Source organism: Taudactylus pleione, unplaced genomic scaffold (assembly GCF_031769625.1).
Source record: "Taudactylus pleione unplaced genomic scaffold, aTauple2 ptg000099l, whole genome shotgun sequence".
Classification (NCBI taxonomy): Eukaryota; Metazoa; Chordata; class Amphibia; order Anura; family Myobatrachidae; genus Taudactylus; species Taudactylus pleione.
The window spans coordinates 747,608-767,916 of record NW_028284501.1 but is presented as its reverse complement, the minus strand read 5'-3'; the positions used below and the strand labels follow the sequence as shown (position 1 = coordinate 767,916).

General features: G+C 44.5%; 1 protein-coding gene across 1 annotated transcript in view; it reads left to right on the top strand.

Moving 5' to 3' along the window:
* RAD50 (RAD50 double strand break repair protein) overlaps positions 1-20,309 on the top strand; it is a 157,030-nt gene that overhangs the window by 41,905 nt on the left and 94,816 nt on the right. The window contains exons 6-7 of the mRNA XM_088470381.1: positions 9,577-9,781; positions 15,788-15,916. Coding sequence (XP_088326507.1) covers positions 9,577-9,781; positions 15,788-15,916 — 334 coding nt within the window. The remainder of the gene's footprint in view (positions 1-9,576; positions 9,782-15,787; positions 15,917-20,309) is intronic.

Sequence of the window (20,309 nt, the reverse complement as noted above, 5' to 3'; positions counted from 1 at the left end):
ATAAGCATCTATTCAGTAAGTAGGAAAAGGAATTCCCAAATGAATCTTGCTGTTATTTTTATATAGTATACTTGTAAAATCTATGTACTTTGTTTAATAATTTATGGTCATTCTGTTATGGAGACTAATGTTTATCCCTTTAAAATGTTTATTGGATAAAAAGATACATATGTAATATATAAAGATATACTGGTTTTAGCGATATAATATGTTAAGGTAATGGGACATATGGTATATACAAAAATTATATATGACAATATAAAATTACTATATGATGATAAACAAAAATATTTTATAAAAATTAAAGTATATAAAAAAATGTATTATGTAAATTAAAGAAAATATATTCTAATAATGCTGAGGAAATAAGCTATTACATTATGGTGAACCTTGAATTTGTAGCTTATTATTGAAACATTTGTTTTAATATTAAATAGGTTGCACGGTTTTGGTTCAATGAATCGACCATCAGATGGTCTGTCAGTAACTACGGATACCGTGTTTTAGACATCAAGTACGAGGTATGTAATATAGATATATGAGATCAGAAAGTAGTTTTTAAAAATACATGATAAAATTATTATTATTGAATATATGTATTTTTAATATTAAATAGGTCCCACAGTTTCTGATCCAAAGAATTGCCTAATTTTTGGTTGTACATTAAATACATGTGTATACATCAATATAAGCATAAGCCTTTGGAGAAATTGCATTGTATTTTACAAGTTTTAAAAAAAAATTGTGTTGCGATTTAGCGCCCCATCAGTAATCCATTTGTGTGTGTGTGTGTATATTGTGATAGGATCACTGGTAAAGTGGTCTGTGGCAGGTACATTTGTCCCAGATTCCTGTCTTTTGTGTTTTAAACCCCCAGGAGAAAGTCTGCAGTGTAGCAGGCTTGAGTTTCAGCTTTTTGAAAAGCCGGTTTGGGACCTGGGGGTTGTGGGTGGGAGGAGAGGGATGGCTCCACCCACGGCCACTCCAGGTTTTGGTTCTCTTAGCCTGGTAACAGGCTTGTTAGGGTTTCCACCTGAGAGTGGCCAATATAAGCCTAGTGTGTTTAGGGCTGATTGTCTCACCTGGGAGAGCAGGCAGGGAGTTTGCTCAGAGACACTTGGAAAACCTATTTGTGAGTACTGTGCTGTGCCTTGTTGCTGGTGAGGGCATTAGGCCCTGCCAGGTTCTTGTAGTGAGGGAACTACCTGTGAAGTTAGAAGCCCAGCCAGGGCTAGGATTTACGTTTTTGATTTCTTTATGTTATTTCTGTTTTGCACAATAAAGACTGGCGCCGACCAGCTTGTACTTGAATCCAGTCTGGCGTACTGTTTCCCAGCTGCTGTGTGTGTAAGGAAGGAGTCCTCTACCCAGGAGAGGAACCCCTAATCTGACTGTCACAATATGGTGGAGAATGCGGGCACCCACACACACTGAAGTTGCAGCAAGAGGAAAACTTTCCTTTTAAAAATTAAACTGACAGACACCCAATTTGTGAGTGTGGAAATAACACTGTGTCCTTGGAGTCCCATAGAGGAGGCGTCAGCCAATGCTCAGAGAGGCAAGGTTCAGCTTCCAACCTACACCCCAGGACAAAATGGAGGAAATTATTAAGGCCTTGCTCCAAGCTACAGCAGCTCAGCAGGAGACAAACAAACTTCAGCGGGAATCTACCAGAGCTCAGCAGGAGACGAACCAACTTCAGCTGGAATCTATCAGGCAACAACAGGTCGCCAATGAGGAAACCTGCCAGGCCTTAGCGGAAAACAGCCAGGCCATAAGAGAGGTGGTACAGCACCTGGTCGCCCGGCCCAGAGATGTTACTACTGGTCCTCCCACCACCACTCACTCCGTACGAGCCAGTCACTTCCTCCAAAAGATGACTTCGGGCGATGATGTGGAGGCCTATCTCGCCGCATTTGAAAGAACGGCCGAAAGGGAGAGTTGGCCCAAGGAGCAGTGGGCAAGTCTGGTGGCACCTTTTTTGTCTGGGGAGCCACAAAAAGCATATTTCGACTTATGCCTGGCTGATGCCAAGGACTATAAAAAACTAAAACAGGAGATCCTAACTCGCTTGGGAGTCACCACCTTTGTTCGTGCCCAACGGGTCCACCGCTGGGAGTTCCATAAGGACAAGCCTCCACGTTCACAGATGCATGACCTCGTCCATCTGTCCTCAAAATGGCTACAGCCCGAGATGCTGACGGGACCACAGATCGTGGAAAGGGTCGTGATGGACTGGTACCTGCGATCATTACCTGTGACTCTGCGCAAGTGGGTGAGCCATGCAGACCCTAAGTCCGCGGACCAGTTGGTCGAGCTGGTGGAGAGGTACGTGGCGGCTGAGGAGCTGATGAGTATGCCCCACTGAGCCCCGATGGCGCACCGGCAAACTCCCACAGACACTGGTAAGACTGTTCCAGGGGAGAAGGGTGCTGGGCGGTGGAATGTACCTAAGATTGAGGGTGTAGAACCTGGAGACAGGCCTGCCAGGCCGGGAAGGTTCTTGCCTCGTAAACGACTAGACATTAATATGACTGTGTTTCCGATGTGGTGGCTTTGTAGACATGAGCAGTATCACATTGCATAGGTTCAGTTGTAAGTGCACAATTAGCCGATTTGCCGCTAATTGTGCACTTACAACTGAACCTATGCAATGTGATACTGCTCATGTCTACCGCAGGGGGTCTTTCTTTGCACAGATAGCCTGTACAGCTGACCGGCAGGCTGTGACTGATAAGCACATGTGTGTACTCACTGTAGATGGCAACCGAGTAGATGCACTGTTAGACTCTGGTAGCTTGGTGACACTTATAAAAGCTGAGCTGGTGAACCCCTTGCAGCGTGAGGGGAAAACTGTTGGTGTGACCTGCATACATGGGGATACTCGATATTATGTTACTGCCGAGGTGAACATCGAGACACCATGTGGTTCTGCTATAGTTTCTGTAGGTTTGGTACATGGTCTGATGTACGATGCATTATTGGGGAGAGACTTTGCTCACTTCTGGAAGTTGTGGGAAAGCCGTTTTGTTCCAGAGGTGAACAACCCCGATCCATTTGAGAAGGTTGTCGATGTAGTGGAGGAGGGAGTTTCTTCTGAGTCAGAGTTATTCCCTTTTTCTACTATGATTGGCTAACTAGAGAATGCGGAGCGTGACGGTGGCCCGCCAACTGATGTGCCTCCCATTGAGGTGGGAAGTGTTGTTGGGCCAGGTGATCGTCTGCCTGATTTAGAGGTCAGAAGAGAGGTCTTTGCCGTGGAGCAGTTGAATGAACCTACTTTGGTAAAAGCCAGGGAGAATGTAAAAGTAGTTGATGGTAAACCCGTAGACCCTGATAGTCCTTTGTCCTATCCCCACATGGCAATGTGGCAGGATTTGTTATATCAGGTGACTAAGAAGGGGGAAGATGTTGTGGAACAACTAATAGTTCCCAAAGCCTACAGAAGAACAGTGTTGGATCTGACCCATGGTCATATAACGGCAGGCCATCTAGGGGTAGAGAAAACCACTGAGCGAATAATACAGAGGTTTTTCTGGCCCGGGCTTCATAAAGAGGTATCTGACTTTTGCGCATCCTGCCCTGAGTGTCAGTATCATGCTCCCAGGCCACATTTTAAGGGTCCACTAGTTCCATTGCCTATCATAGAGGTGCCGTTTGAAAGAATAGCAATGGATTTGGTTGGACCCTTAATGAAGTCTGCCAGGGGACACCAGTATATTCTGGTCATAATGGATTACGCTACCAGGTACCCAGAAGCGATCCCGTTGCGCAATACGTCAACCAAGACCATTGCCAGAGAGCTAGTTCATGTCTTTAGCAGGCTGGGTATACCTAAGGAGATACTAACTGGACATAAACGGTGTACCCTGGTCAAAGTCATGAAAGAGTTATGCTGCCTGTTCAAAATCGAACAGTTAAAAACTTCGGTTTATCACCCCCAAACCGATGGGCTGGTGGACAAGGATGGTAGGGATTGGGATTACTTATTGCCGTATTTATTGTTGGCCATAAGAGAAGTTCCCCAGTCCTCCACCGGGTTTTCACCCTTCGACTTGTTGTATGGGAGACACCCAAGGGGGTTACTAGACATTGCCAAAGAGACATGGGAGGGGCAGTCTAGTCCTTACAAAACGGTGATTGAGTATGTTTCTCAAATGCAGGAGAGAATTGCTGCGGTAGTGCCGATAGTGAGAGAGCACCTGGAACAGGCTCAACAGGCACAGCAGAGGGTATACAACCGCAATGCTCGGTTACGCAGCTTTGCTCCTGGGGACAGAGTGTTAGTATTGGTTCCCACTGTGGAAAATAAACTTTTGGCTAAATGGCAAGGGCCCTTTGAAATCTTAGAAAGAGTGGGGCAGGTCAATTACAAAGTTTACCAGCCGGGGAAAAGAAAGCCGGAACAGATATACCATATAAATCTGTTAAAGCCCTGGAAAGATAGAACGGTACTGTCGGCCGTCCGAGAACCTCCAGTAAGTCCAGGGCCCTTAGTTCCCGAAGTGACAGTGGCAAAAACCCTGTCGGCAATTCAACAACAAGAGGTCAAGGAGTTTCTGATTAGAAATAGGGTGCTGTTCTCTGACGTACCTGGGAAAACCTCGGTCATTAAACATGACCTCATCACTGACCCAGGGGTTAAAGTTAATCTAAAGCCCTATAGGTTACCAGAAGCACAAAGAGAATCGGTGTCGAAAGAAATTAAAAATATGCTAGAGTTAGGGGTTATTGAAGAATCACATAGTGAATGGTCAAGTCCCATTGTGTTGATTCCAAAGCCCGACGGGAGTGTGCGTTTCTGCAATGACTTCCGAAAGTTGAACAGTGTTTCAAAGTTCGATGCCTACCCGATGCCAAGAGTGGATGAACTGATTGAGAGAGTAGGGACGGCAAGATATTTAACCACTCTTGACCTAACCAAAGGGTATTGGCAAGTACCGTTAACCGAGAGTGCCAAACAAAAGACAGCTTTTTCAGCGCCAGAGGGCTTGTTTCAGTACAAGATGTTGCCCTTCGGGCTACATGGGGCACCTGCTACCTTCCAAAGAATGATGGACAGGATTCTAAGGCCCCATAGACTGTATGCGGCTGCTTATCTGGATGACGTGGTCGTTCATAGTCCTGATTGGCAGTCTCACTTACCCAGGGTACAAGCAGTGTTGGACTCCATCTATAAGGCAGGTTTGACAGCCAACCCAAAAAAGTGTTGTCTAGGCATGGAGGAAGTCAAATATCTGGGATACACCATTGGCAGAGGCCTGATAAAGCCTCAGCTCAATAAAGTTGATGCCATACAAAACTGGCCACGGCCTCTGAATAAGAAGCCGGTGAGAGCCTTCTTGGGAATTACGGGGTACTACAGGAGGTTTATACCCAACTTTGCCACCATGGCAGTCCCACTGACTGACCTGACCAAAGGCAAACAAAAAGTCATGGTAGAATGGAGTCCTGAGGCAGAGAAAGCTTTTCAGGAGTTGAAAGTAGCGTTGTGTTCCCAACCAGTCCTGATGACTCCTAATTTTGAAAGGGAATTCATAGTACAAACCGATGCATCAGAAGTAGGTATAGGAGCAGTCCTGTCCCAGAACGAGGAGGGTGAGAAACACCCTATTTTCTATCTTAGCAGAAAGTTGAATGTACATGAGAGAAACTATGCCACAGTGGAGAAGGAGGCGTTGGCCATAAAGTGGGCGTTAGAGGCTCTCAGGTACTACTTGGTCGGAAGAAAGTTCAAATTGATCACTGACCATGCCCCTCTGAAGTGGATGTCTGAAAATAAGGACAGTAATGCGAGAATTACAAGATGGTTCTTGGCGTTACAAACTTTTAAATTTTCAGTGGAACACAGGCCAGGAAGCCAGCTGGCCAATGCTGACGCGTTGTCACGCGTTCATTGTTTGGGGGCTTCAGTTGTTCCGCCCCACAGGTCGAAACAAAGGGGGGGGATATGTGATAGGATCACTGGTAAAGTGGTCTGTGGCAGGTACATTTGTCCCAGATTCCTGTCTTTTGTGTTTTAAACCCCCAGGAGAAAGTCTGCAGTGTAGCAGGCTTGAGTTTCGGCTTTTTGAAAAGCCGGTTTGGGACCTGGGGGTTGTGGGTGAGAGGAGAAGGAGGGCTCCACCCACGGCCACTCCAGGTTTTGGTTCTCTTAGCCTGGTAACAGGCTTGTTAGGGTTTCCACCTGAGAGTGGCCAATATAAGCCTAGTGTGTTTAGGGCTGATTGTCTCACCTGGGAGAGCAGGCAGGGAGTTTGCTCAGAGACACTTGGAAAACCTATTTGTGAGTACTGTGCTGTGCCTTGTTGCTGGTGAGGGCATTAGGCCCTGCCAGGTTCTTGTAGTGAGGGAACTACCTGTGAAGTTAGAAGCCCAGCCAGGGCTAGGATTTACGTTTATGATTTCTTTATGTTATTTCTGTTTTGCACAATAAAGACTGGCGCCGACCAGCTTGTACTTGAATCCAGTCTGGCGTACTGTTTCCCAGCTGCTGTGTGTGTAAGGAAGGAGTCCTCTACCCAGGAGAGGAACCCCTAATCTGACTGTGTCACTATATATATATATATATATATATATATATATATATATATATATATATTCAGCAATGTAGCTGACCACAAGCGCCTCCTAGTGCATATACAGTGAACCAATAAAATATTTGCAAAATCTTGCAACCTGTGCAAAAAGTATATCTATGTCCTTGTCTTTATCCAGGACAGTGACAGAAACCGGAAATGACGTGGTGCGCTTCACATGCGTTCCACAGGGACAGAATTATGATCGTGAAGCAAGAGGAATACTTGCTCACACACTTCATTTGCCTTCCTTGCTTTATATTGTTCATATTGAGTGCCATAATATAAGTTTTAGTGTTAAAACTTAAAAGGAAATGATGTAATGAATTGAGGACATGTGACTCCAGTTTAGTCCTGTATTCAAGGTATATAAACCCTGTTTTGTCTCTATGCACCCATTCCCCTTGATGAAGTCCAGATGAGAGGACGAAACGCGTTGGGTCCCTGACCTTGCACTTTATGAACTCTTCCTAAAAAAACATTTGGAAAAGATAAGCTATAAATCCAATTTATTTAAAAATATATTTATATTTTTTAACTAAAAATCGTTATTTATTGTCTTTTAGTATCTGCTTTTTATCTATCTCTGCGTATTTATGTATTATATATTGTGTATTGTCTATGAAATGTTTTACTTAATTAAAAATATATTTTTTTTATGCATATTGATTGAGGTTTTAAATATATCTATCTATTTATACCCATATATAATTACACTTCTGTATTTATTGCACTAAGTCACTTTTCTGTCACTGTCCTGGATAAGGACAAGGATATAGATATACTTTTTGCACAGGTTTCAAGATTTTGCACATATTTTATTGGTTCACTGTATATGCACTAGGAGGCGCTTGTGGTCAGTTACATTGCTGAATTGATTCTTGTATTAAGGTGGCTCAGCCACGGCCACCATTTTTTGTTGACCAAGCAGACACCTTACACTTAATAAGGGAGTGCTACATATACAAATAGTATATGTATATGTACACATATTATTACTATTATATAAGCCATTATAAAACACACAATTGTGAAAGATATTTCACGTTAAACAGAGTGGATAAATTTGGCACTGTTTTCTATTGAATATATATATATATATATATATATATATATAGGCTAACCCCGCTACGCTGCCTAAATCTAACCCTCCCCTCCCCCCCCCCACCCGTCAGCTAACAGCTAAGACGCCCCAGATTTACATTCGTTCGAGCTGGCGTTTTTCCAGATCCCGCTGTCCGTATTATGATAGGCTTCGGTATTTTCTGTTACTAAGAGAATGGGAATAATTTATTATCATCTAATAATGCAGTGGTTCTCAAACTCTGTCCTCAGGACCCCGCACAGTTCACATTTTCCAGGTCTCTCGGCAGGTGCACAGGTGTATTCATTTCTCACTTCACTGACATATTTTAAAAGATCCACCAGTGTAGCTAATTATTTCACTAGTGATTCTGTGAGGAGACCTGGAAAACATGCAGTGTTTGGGATCCTGAGGACCGAGTTTGAGAACCTGTGTTCTAGTGTAATCATTGCCATTAGGAGTTTGGGTTAAGAATCAAAATCCTCCTCAAAATTTCGCCAGATCCGGTAATGCCAAAAAGATGGCAATCTACAACATTGTGCAGTTTGATGAAACTATACTCACAATACTTGTATGAGAGCACGCATGCGCTGTATACAACCGGTTCCTTTACCAATCTGTTGCTGGCTTAATCCTTGTATAGCATATACTCCGCTCCGAAAATCCGTCTTTCAGGACGGACTTTATCTTACATGCATGAGATATATTTCTTCCGGTTTCTCAGTGACGTCATAATGTACAATGGAGGACGATGCACATTAATTAGCAGTCAGAATTGAGCAATTAAAGCTTCTTTTTCTAGTCCTCCAGAAATGGAGTTGTTGCCCATAGCAACCAAATAGATTCTAGCTATTATCTTCTAGAAGGTACTAGTAAAATGTTAGGTAGAATCTGATTGGTTGCTATGGGCAACATCTCCACTTCTAAAAACTCACTTTAGTAAATTTACCCCTATGTATTGAGACAAAAAATTTTCAGGTTTTTATCACTTTTTTGTGACACTGCTTGGAATATCCTTGCACTATTGTCTTCTAGTACAGAACTGATCATTATGTAAAGAAATTACAATATATGGTTTGTAGCATTTTTTTTTTTTAAAACTATTATTATTTGTATATTGTCACTGTATGAATAGCCAGTACCCAGTCAGAACTCGTGCACTGGGCTGACGAGGTGTGCAGGAATTTAGGAGTCTGGACTAGCTGTCTGCTTGTGGAGAGGGCCCATGTGCTATGTTGCCTAGTTCCGCCTAGGAGGTCAGAGATCTCTGTAAGGCCGTCCTTGGAACCAATTGATTTTAAATCCTGTTTGTTTGGAGTGGATCTTAACCCATACTGGGAGGTATAACTTAATACAAATGAGCAGAGTTTTCTTTATTTTTAGTATGAGGCCACTTTTTGCTAGGGGTGAGCGGGTTCGGTTTTACTCGGTTCTTAAACCCACTTTACCGCAAATTTGGCTCGATTTTATTCGCTATCCAAAACACGTGTTCGGCGATAGCCAATAAAAAGATCCGAGTAAAACCGAACCCGCTCACCCCTACTTATTACACAGAAGCATGTTTTTTTAGAATATCACACCAGAGGGCGCTGTCTCCTCACCTATGGTTTATATGGCACTTGTCTGAAAAGTCATGTAATGCCTAGGTGCCTTTCCCTGAAGAAGATTTGAAATCAACTTAAACATTGGTTTGAGGATTATTTTGCAGAGCGGTTTATTTCCAGTAGAAAACCCTGGGACCGTTGTCCGGAGTTGGAGTGTTTTATATGTAAATTGGGTTATTTATTTATTTTTACATACATTTTCACAAAATGATCTATGTAAATATTGCATGTTTTCTAAGATACGGTGACACTTCACATAAGTATTTAACTGTGCATGAAAAGTAACTTTTCTATGGTCTTGTCTATAAAGGTATATTAAAGCCTTGGAAACTTTGCGTCAAGTACGGTTGAAACAAGGACAGCGTGTAAAAGAGTGTCAAGCAGAACTTAAGTATCTGAAACAGAACAAAGAAAAAGCTCGGGAAATCAAAGACAACCTCCAGGGTAAAGAAGCACAGTTAGCAGCTTCCAGAGAAAATGTCAAGTCTATCGATTGCAAACTTGAGCCACTCAATGTAAGTTACAATAGTCTGATCTTCCTGTAGAGGCTCTGTGCTCATTAAGGAACATCATGCGCATTTCTTGGGATATTTTTAATTCCACAGCAATTGAATTAGAAATGGCAATCAACACTTGTTGTGCGTTAATTCTACATTGTGCGACCTATTGTGTGTGAAGTACAAGAAACATAGGGGAAATCACCTAGAAACCTTCCCACCCCCCTAAATAACATAGCAGGACAGTGTAGAAGGCTGTTAGTGGCCGTAAGCAAAGTATTGTAGGCAGTGACATAGTGTCAAATAGTGGATTTTTGCAACTTTAAAAATTAACGGCAAAATGATAGCCAGCATGTGTATTTCAGGAAACAAGTGTGTGTATTTTTGGGTACATTAAAGTGTCTCTATAGTGATATATAAGTGTGTATATACAAGTTTGGAGAAAAACACTTGCAACTTCCAGTAAAACGCTATGCAGCATTTGTCAGCATTCAGCAAGCATACATTTTCACAGATCTGGCTGCTCCTGTTCCTTTAAAAATCATTAATTCAGTGTAAAATGTAAAAGTAATTTAAGCCGCGTGTACCTAAATTATAATACATACAGTATATTGTTCTTATGCATGTAATATTTCTTATAAAGGACAGAAGTACAGTGCAAATAGAAAAATAACCATTTGCTAAACAATGTCCCTTTTCCCTGTCATAATTGTGCATCTAAGAATGTAGAGAATATTCTCCCAAGATCAGGGCAATTTTTTTTGCGTGTTCGTAAACAAATTATGATGAATATTTATTTAGTGCATAAGGGCTATATGGAACTATAAAAATATAGTAGGAGAAGACCTGAAGTGTGAGAACTATGTGGATTAGGATTCACTGGGACTATAGATATAATGGCCCTGATTCTGAGTCGCACATGGATGCATCTTATTCCGCAGCCCGTCTACATCTTATGATAATGCTGCGACCGATTTCTATAAAACATAAACGGCCACTGGCAGCGCCTAGCGCCTCTGGAAATCCATCTCCGTGCTTATAAAGACACACCATTTAAACTTACACCAGCCCTATGGCTGGTGCAGTTTCTCCGTCTAAACATGGCCTCCTGCGTGAACGGCTTTGGACACAGCTGCTGTCGGCGACTTGCCCGTGTCTGCCTGACCTCCCCCTGTTACCATCCAAGTACAGCCACTATAATCCATACACTCTGAGCTCAGATACGTTCTGCGTCTCGGTGTGGTAACTATCAGGACACAGGTGACTCAGGCGCATGCTCAGTACTTATAACATCGCCCAACTTTGTGAACATTGGCATTGCATGCAGCAAGCGTGCGACTCGGAATTAGGCCCAATATATCCCAACTTTGATGGCAAATAGTAGAAGCAGTGAGAATACCACAAGGAGGAGGTGAAATAAATACATTATTGTTGCAATGTGAAACCTATTATATCAATACTTTACTCTATATTAATACAAATCAGAAACAAAAAAGTATCCTCTGTCGTCTAATCAAGTGAGGAACAGGCATTAAATAGCTAAACTGCCCCCAACCCTTCTGTTTTGTTTTAGTGTCTGCAGTGAGAGAAATAAGATATTGGAGTTAGGAGTTTGTTTTATCTTTAATTTTTATCTTTTGTTTTTTAAGGATAGCCTGAATACCCTTATGGGGTCTGGCTTAGTATAGAGACTGCATTAGTAACTGAGCCAGCAACTGTATCCTGACCGAAGCCCGGCATCGGCAGAGGGTCACCAGGCATCCACGGGCACTTTGGGACACTAATATAAAGTGGATGCCTAGGCAGGCATGGAGTCTGTGTTTGGTTGTGAAAACCACAGCATTCCGGAAGCCACGCTCTCACAGGCTGCTGCAGCAGCCTACAACGTGGGACAGCTTTCCTGGGACTGGAATGTAAGAGTTGATCTCCGGTTCCGGATACAGGCGCCATCATCTCAGCACTCCCTTAGCAGGGGGCTGGACTTAGCCCTTCCAGCTCCCAGTAATGGGCTGTGACGACAGACTCCACTAGCCCTGGGGGTCCTACAGTAGGGAATGTTGAGGAGTAAGGCTAGCTTTTAGCCTGTAGTTTTAGTTAGTATATAAAAGTAGTTAGATCATTGTAGATTAGTTAAAGTTTACGTATTTAGTTTTCTTAGTTTAAAAAAAATAAAGTGCATTATCGATCAGGCAAGAGTACATATTTAGTTGTTCCTGCCCGTACCAAATCTCCCCGCTTTTAGTCCATTAGTTTTCCTGGTAGGGACTGTCCTCCACCCACCAGTGGTCCTTTGCGGAGGCTATAGAGCTGGCCGAGGTTGTATGGGTATGGCATCACGTAGACCTGGCCCTGGACAGGGTGACAAGCAGTCTGCATGACACATAGGAGCCTGTCCTCTCCTGTGTCGGAATATCTGGTTCCGGTCTTATACGGCTCTCTGGGTTCAAGACTTTCTGTCTTGAGGGTATGCCCTGGATATTCTGGGACTTAGTCTTCACTCTCACTTAGTAACCCCTCTTCCAGGGAACCTGATCCGGTGGTCTGCTTTGCCCAGGGCAGTAGAATCTCTTCTGACTTGTGGTAGCTCCGGTTCCTGCACCCGAATGAGGGTTAGGGTTTTACTTCAATCTTTTTCTAATGCAGAAACTGGACAGGTTTTATGGGATACGTTTAGGAAGCCGGCGGCCGTAACTACGACCGTAGACTTCCCGAATCCTCTATCCCGCCTAGGGTTAAATGACAGGCGTCTAAAATCTAGACGCCTGTCATTTTCCCGAGGGGGGGTTAGATTTAGGGGGAGGTAGTAGGGTTAGGCACCCCCCCGGGAGGGTTAGACTAGGGGGAGGGAGGGTTAGGCACCCCCCCCCTCCCGGGGGACTTAGGTTTAGGCAGCGGGGAAGGGGGGATTAGGCACTTAGGGGGAGGTTAGGGTTAGGTACCCCTAAGGGGGGTTAGGGGGGTTGGTTAGGTTAGTAAGTTCTTACCTTAGGGACGATCAGGATTTCTAGCGCTGTCGGGCTTCCTCTGCTGGGCTATGCTCTTTTGTCGGGCTGCCGCAGCCAGGAATCGAACTGCCGGTCATGCGGCAGCCGGCTTTTCATACCGAATGCGGTTCTATCGCCCCATTCTTTATCTAAAATGGTTAAATTCTGATCTCAGGATGCAAAAATTCTAAATGTAACAGGTTCCTTGGGTTCGCCATTGGATCCTGTCATTTTCATTTTCAGGATCTATCATTCTTACTGTACTGCACAAGGTCTTTGCCCCCTTGATCCCACTCTTGCGACGCAGGGGAATTACCATCATCCTTTACTTAGACGACCTGTTGCATCTTCAAACTTTGCTAATCAGTCAGTGGTAGTAAGCACGTTGGAGGAACATGGTTGGATTCACAATTTTCCCAAATCCAACCTAGTTCCGGCCCAGAGAATGGACTTTCTGTGGCTCCTGTTCAACACAACTAGTTGGGTCTTTCTCCCAGTAGAAAAGATTTTAACACTACAATCCTGGGTGCAGTTTGTAATGCTTCCTCGTCGGGTGTCCATCCAGCAGTGTATGCAGTTACTGGGGAAGATAGTGGTTACCTTCAAAGCAGTACCTTTTGCTTGCTTCCACTCCAGAGATTTCCAGTGTCTTATCTTCCTGTGTTGGAGGAAATCAGACTTTTGTCTAGACAGACAAAGGTTTCCTCTATCGCTTCAGGACAGTTATATCTTGATTTTGTGGCTTTGCACCCCAACCCTGTCCAACGGTTGCCAGTTCTGAATATGAGACTGGACCGTGGTCACACCTGTCTTTCAGAGGAAAGCCGTAAAAATGGGATTCCAGTTCCAGGATTTCTGGTCCAGGGAGAAGACCATCATTATACTGAAACTTCGGCGATTTGAAATGTCCTGTAACTGGCTCAACGGCTTCTGCATGGGCAGATCTCTACGGGTTCAGTCAGACAATGCCAAGGCTATGGCATATATCAACCGCCAGAACGGGATGAGGAGTCAACAGGCCATGGTGGTGACTGTTCGAATCCTGCAGTGGGCGGAGAGGTTTGTTCCTGCCAACTCTGCCATCTTCATCCAAGGGGTGGAGAATTGGGAAGCCAGTTTCCTCAGGCGGCACAGGGGTCATCTGGGTGAGTGGGCTCTGCATCAGGACACGTTCCACCTCATTCTAAAACGTTGGGGTCTACCAGACATAGACTTCATAGCGAGCAGACTGAACAAGAATTGCCTCATTACGACGCATGGTCCAGAGGTCCTCAGGCGGTCTTTGTGGATGATCCCACCACGGAATGGTATTTTGCTGTATCAGAAGGGAGATGGCACATGTCCTAATTGCTCCAGATTGCCACGACAAGTATGGGATGCAGACCTTCTGGCTCTATCGGGCTAACCAACGTGGTGGCTGCCACTGCGGGACGATCTCACTAAAGGATCTTTCCTACACACAGATCTGCCTAGGGTGGATTTGTCGGTGTGGCACTTGAAACCAGTATCTTAATGTCCAAAGGATTTTCTGAGTCTGTCACGAGGACTTTGCTCCAGGTTCGTAAACCAACCATTGGTGCCATTTACCATCTGCTTTTGAAAACTTACATTGGTTGGTCTGAGCGCCGAGGTGTTTCAGCTTCTCTGTTACACTTACCGCACCTCCTTGCCTTTTTTACAGGAGCGTTTGTGTCCTGGCCTTCGCCTCTCCCTGTTGCAAGGTCAGGTTTCTTCCTTTTTCAGACTCTTCTGGCTTCACTTCCGTATGTCCTGGAGTTCATATTTTCACTATGTTGTGTTCTCATTTGGCATTGTTAGAAAAATAACTGATCGGCTGGAGGAGGTAGGAGGGTTTAAGGATGGAAGAGGGGGGGAGGGTTCAACTTCAATAATTAACTATTTGGTGCCTACTCTTCAGCCGCCCACTTCACCCAGAGCCAGCAGTGTCCCCCAGATGGATTCGGGGAATTGATTTTGCGGTAAGTACAGAAAAACTTTTTTTTAAAGTAGAAGTGTAATAAGCACCCATTTAATTTAACACCTCATGAAGAAGGAAAGAGCCCCTACAAAAATGTTATAATGTTTTGTCACACTTTTCAGTGTATAAATAAAGCAGCTTCAATGACTATATAGTTGGCTCGAATCAGTAACTTATACTGCAGTGTTAACATGACAATTCACAGCTAACCGCTAAAGTAAGGGATTGAGGACTTAATATCTTTACTTACAGTTAGGGATGTGCAGGCTCGGATAGGTTCGAGTTTGCACGTTGAGTTCGGATTTTTCCCTCCAAAAAAACGGAACTCAGAAAGAGGCTAAACGTCATCTTACATGGACGAACATCATCATTCCTGGACTTTTGTCCAGGAATGATGATGTTCGTCCATGTAAGATGACGTTTAGCCTCTTTCTGAGTTCCGTTTTTTTGGAGGGAAAAATCCGAACTCAACGTGCAAACTCGAACCTATCCGAGCCTGCACATCCCTACTTACAGTACATATATACTTAAGGTTTTAGTATGACCTCATCATGATGTGGAGAGGATGGAGGCAGTGGGTTGCAACACACTGATTGTTTTGATATTTGAAAGAACATAGTCCTTAAACAGCACACCGTAGCAATTGGAGGTTATTGTGAAGCTGATATGGTAACATTTAGTGTAACATATCTATGAAATTAACGTTTTATCAGTTTACTATTTTTATAGTATATTGGTGTTTTGCAATAACTTCCCTACATACACCTCTGTATACCTCTGAATGTGTCATATGAAAGCACCATCATATACAAAATGCACAGTAATATGCCTTGAAATCCCCTTAATTTATAGATGGAGCAGGCTCTACTGCACCTTCGGTTTCATTTTCTGGCCACTAATGTGAATTGTTTTATTATTTACTTTTTACAGGCTAAATTACAACTTGGTTCTCTATAATAATACTCATCAGAGTGCAGTGTTTACATAGTAAAATATCCTAATAAAGTGTATCCTTGTGGTTATAAATTGAATAATGTCAAATTATTAATTGTCCCATTTTAGACTCGTTTTGCTGAGGTTCAGAGGAACCGCTCTAAAGTAGCCAAGCTTGACAATAGCATTGGATCTTTGGACAGCAGAGAAAAAATAATGGAAAAAGACAATCAAGATTTAGAAGAGAAGATGGAAAAGGTTTGTTAACAATCTGTTTTTGTATGGCCTGTTTTTGTTTTTCTGTAAATAATATTTGTTACAGGGAAATTCTAGTTCTCCCATGCGTAGATATAATATGCATGTCTAAGGCCACCACCGGTTTGATTCCCGATGCTGGTGCCTTTAAATTACACTATGGATAGGAAGGCGAAGGTCTCATTTAAGTTAACTTTAAACCCATTCTAGATATAGCTTTTTTTTAATAAAGACTGTAGAGATGATGTTGGAACAACTGGCAGAGGGGCTGTCGGGATCACCAGATCGGTTCAAGTACGGATGTGTCCTCATACACCTAGCCTGAATGCACCATGTGGTGCAAGATGCCTGGCACGAGTGTGCTGCCAGGTCCAGTGCGACTCTGCTTGCGCCTGGCGTCTTTTTCGCACGAAATGCATCTTAGTTGCAATGATGTACTAGGAAGCACCAGGAGTCTGTGCTGATTAATTTGATATGCGACACTTGTATATCTGTGTGCGTATCTGTAAATGCAGCACAACTGAACTTGGAATGGAAAAAAAGGAGTTGCTGCATCATAGCACTTCATATATAGATTCTGTTGCACACAGATATAAAGCAGTTACATATCAAATTAATCAGCACCGTCTGCTGGTGCGTCCTTGTTGCATTGCATTGCGACTAAGACACATTTTCGGGCGAAAAACACACCCGGCGCCAGCAGAGTCACACAGGACCTGGCACACCAAGAGGGGCTGTTTGGCTTGACTGCAGCAAAATTACACATCTGTAACTTTTGTGGACCATTTCCATTAGGCTTTCAAATATTTGGTGGTTGTGGCTATTGAGGTACCGTATATACTCGAGTATAAGCCGAGTTTTTCAGCACATTTTTTGTGCTGAAAAAGCACCCCCTCGGCTTATACTCGAGTCATGCCCGCATGGTACGCTGCTGAGTAGCATATCATGCGGGCCGTGGTGCAGACTGTGTCACTGTGACACAGCCTGCACCGCGTGTGTAGTGCTGACCGGACGGAGTTCGGTCAGCACTACACACTGCCAAACACACAGCCGCCGGAGCCAGGAGGTGTGTATTTGTTGTAATCAGCAGGCGCTGAGAGTCTGTCAGACTCTCAGCGGCTACTGCTGCTCCCACTGCGGGAGCCATCTTCCGGCTCCCGCAGTGGGTAATGGGAGAGACGTCGTCATGACGACGTCTCTCCCATTATGCAAAGCGGCGGAGGAGCCTGTAGCAGCGTCGGGACCAGGAGCGGGGTTACAGGTAAGTGTTTTTTTTTTTTTTACATTTCTTTCTACTGGGGGGGCTACTACCGGGGGGTACTACCAGGGGGGGATATCGCTACTGGGGGCACTACCAGAGGGGGGGGATTAATAATGGGGGAACTACCAGGGGGGGGATGTTGCTACTGGGGGCACTACCAGGGGGGGTTAATACTGGGGGCACTACCAGGGGGGGATATTGCTACTGGGGGCACTACCAGGGGGGGATATTGCTACTGGGGGCACTACCAGGGGGGGAATTAATATTGGGGGCACTACCAGGGGGGATGTTGCTAATGGGGGCTCTACCAGGGGGTGGATTAATACTGGGGGCACTACCAGGGGGGGATTAATACTGGGGGCACTACCAGGGGGGGATATTGCTACTGGGGGCACTACCAGGGGGGGTATTACTACTGGGGGCACTACCAGGGGGGGATATTACTACTGGGGGCACTACCAGGGGGGGATATTACTACTGGGGGCACTACCAGGGGGGGGATTAATACTGGGGGCACTACCAGGGGGGGATATTGCTGCTGGGGGCACTACCAGGGGGGGGATTACTACTGGGGGCACTACCAGGGGGGGATATTACTACTGGGGGCACTACCAGGGGGGGTATTACTACTGGGGGCACTACCAGGGGGGGATATTACTACTGGGGGCACTACCAGGGGGGGATTACTACTGGGGACAGTACCAGAGGGGGGATTACTACCAGTAGCTGCTGCATTTCCCACCCTAGGCTTATACTCGAGTCAATAAGTTTTCCCAGTTTTTTGTGGTAAAATTAGGTACCTCGGCTTATATTCGGGTCGACTTATACTCGAGTATATACGGTAGGTTTATTTAGGCCAGGATTTTAACCTCCGCACACTAGGCTCTCTGGCTTAGGTCTCTGGTCCGCGGTTCAAATCCCGACAGCGTAAGCCCGGCAGGGGTGAAGATCCCGAAGCTAAAAACAAGGTAAGTACAACTAACCCTATTCTACCCCCTAACCCTCCTTTAGGGGTGCCTATCCCTAACCTCCCCTAAGTGCCTAACCCCTCCCCTACCCCGCAGCTTAAACCTAAGTCTCCCAGGAGGGGTGACTAACAATAACCTCCCCCTGGGGATGCTTAACCTCCCCCTGGGGATGCTTAACCTCCCCTTCCCCTAGCCTAACCCTAAGTCCCCCCCAGGAGCCCCTAACCTAAAACTCCCCCCCCACCCCCCACCGAGGCTGTCAGCGCCCGGCTTACCTTCGATCAGTATGCCGGGTGTCGGGCTCCTGGTGTTGGTCTAATGACAAGCGTTGGGATTTCGACGCCTGTCATTAGTACCTTGCCGGGATTTGACAGTCGGGAAGCCGGCAGTCGGCATTGCGACCGTCGACTTCCTGACTGTATCCCCCTGGGAGGTGGGCAGAGTGTTCAAATGTACTTTGGCGTGTCTAAATTTCTCTGGCAATACCTTATTTGATTATTCCTTTGGTCACGGAGAGAATACCTCCTTTATATCCATTTCCTTACAACAAAAACTGAGTCAAAATTTCACAAGTGAAATAGTAGAAGTTAACATAGAGGAAAGCAAGCTTAGCAGCAAAGTATCCAGCTGTAAAACCCTTTTTTAAACAGTTGGTATGAATAGCAGGCTGCCCACCCGGAGCCTGCCTGCTTCTTTTCTGGGAACAATGGTAGGACGCATCATAAATTGCGGAAACATTATAGATCTCCTGAAGTCCCCGCGCCCATGTGGTTTTTCACAAATGACTAGCCTAAAGACAAAGCAAAACTTTTTTTCTCTATAGGAAATCATTCAGGCCTTTATATCTTAGTAGTAGTCACAGACAGAGGAGGAGATAAAAACTTACACCTTTTTGCCTTTGTTTAAATAGCATGCTGATGCTTTCATCCAATTCTGAACCTGAAATTCCTAGATGCCTAAATTCTGGTGGACAGTTTTACGATTGAGTACTTGAGGTCATTCATAAACAGTATGCCTTTGGGGTTTGGGTCTATAACTTTTCAGTGAGGTCATTCATAAACAGTATGCCTTTGGGGTTCGGGTCTATAACTCTTCAGTGAGGTCATTCATAAACAGTATGCCTTTGGGGTTTGGGTCTATAACTCTTCAGTGCTGCTTTTACAGTGTTCGGATTCCAGAGGAGTCAAACTCCCAATAAATGAGCTGTCATCAGCTGTGTATAGTGCTCTAGTCGGAGGATGTGAGGAAGGACCATAATGATTTGATTATGATCATGATGATTATCTGCATTGAAATGCTACATACAGTGTCAGCGACTGTGACACAATAACGTAGCATTTCGCATGCAGATACACCCTCAGTTGCACACAGATTGCAGGCATGCCACATATCATTTTAATCAGCAGAAGCGCTGCTTGTGTATCCGATTCACATCTCTTTGCGGATAAGACGCATTTGAAGATAAAAAGCCACACTAAATGACATTCAGCGCTACGGATTCACACGGCGCTCATGCATAATGTTTAACGCAACTTGTAGCGCACAGAGGTAAGATGTATGTGGACACATCTGTAAGTGTGAAGAGGCCGTTCCCCAGGGTGCAGATCCTGTCCGCTTAAATAGTTTGCTTCACAGTTTTCCACACCTGGAGTAGACTCAAATGTGAATAAGACGCATTTCAGGGTAAAAAGTTGCACGAAAGGACACTTGGCGCTACCGATTCAAGCCATGGCATGGCACAATTTGAAGGGATGTTTAACGTGCAAGGAAGTAAGATGTGTGTGGACACATCTGTAGTGTTTCAGTAGATTGTCGAAAGATAGGGTTAGTAAGATGTTGACATTATGGTATATTAGTTGAATCATAAGGTGGTGTATTTTTGATTCAGGGCGAGGTATTCAAAGGTTCTGTTGATAGATGCCATGTCCATCCCTTGGAACTTTTGTCTGATTTTACTTGTTCCCTCTGGGAGCAATACTTCCACAAATCCTTAAATAAATGTAAAAATATAGTCAATATTGTGATTCTGGTAGGACACAATTGGGCAAGGTTTGTGGTATATGGACATTCTAAACATGGTGGCAAACCTGTTGTTGCATCTGCCTCCAAAACTTCTGCTTCCTGTTAAGTTGGGGATCCTTTTATCACCAAGGTGTAGCCCAGCTAC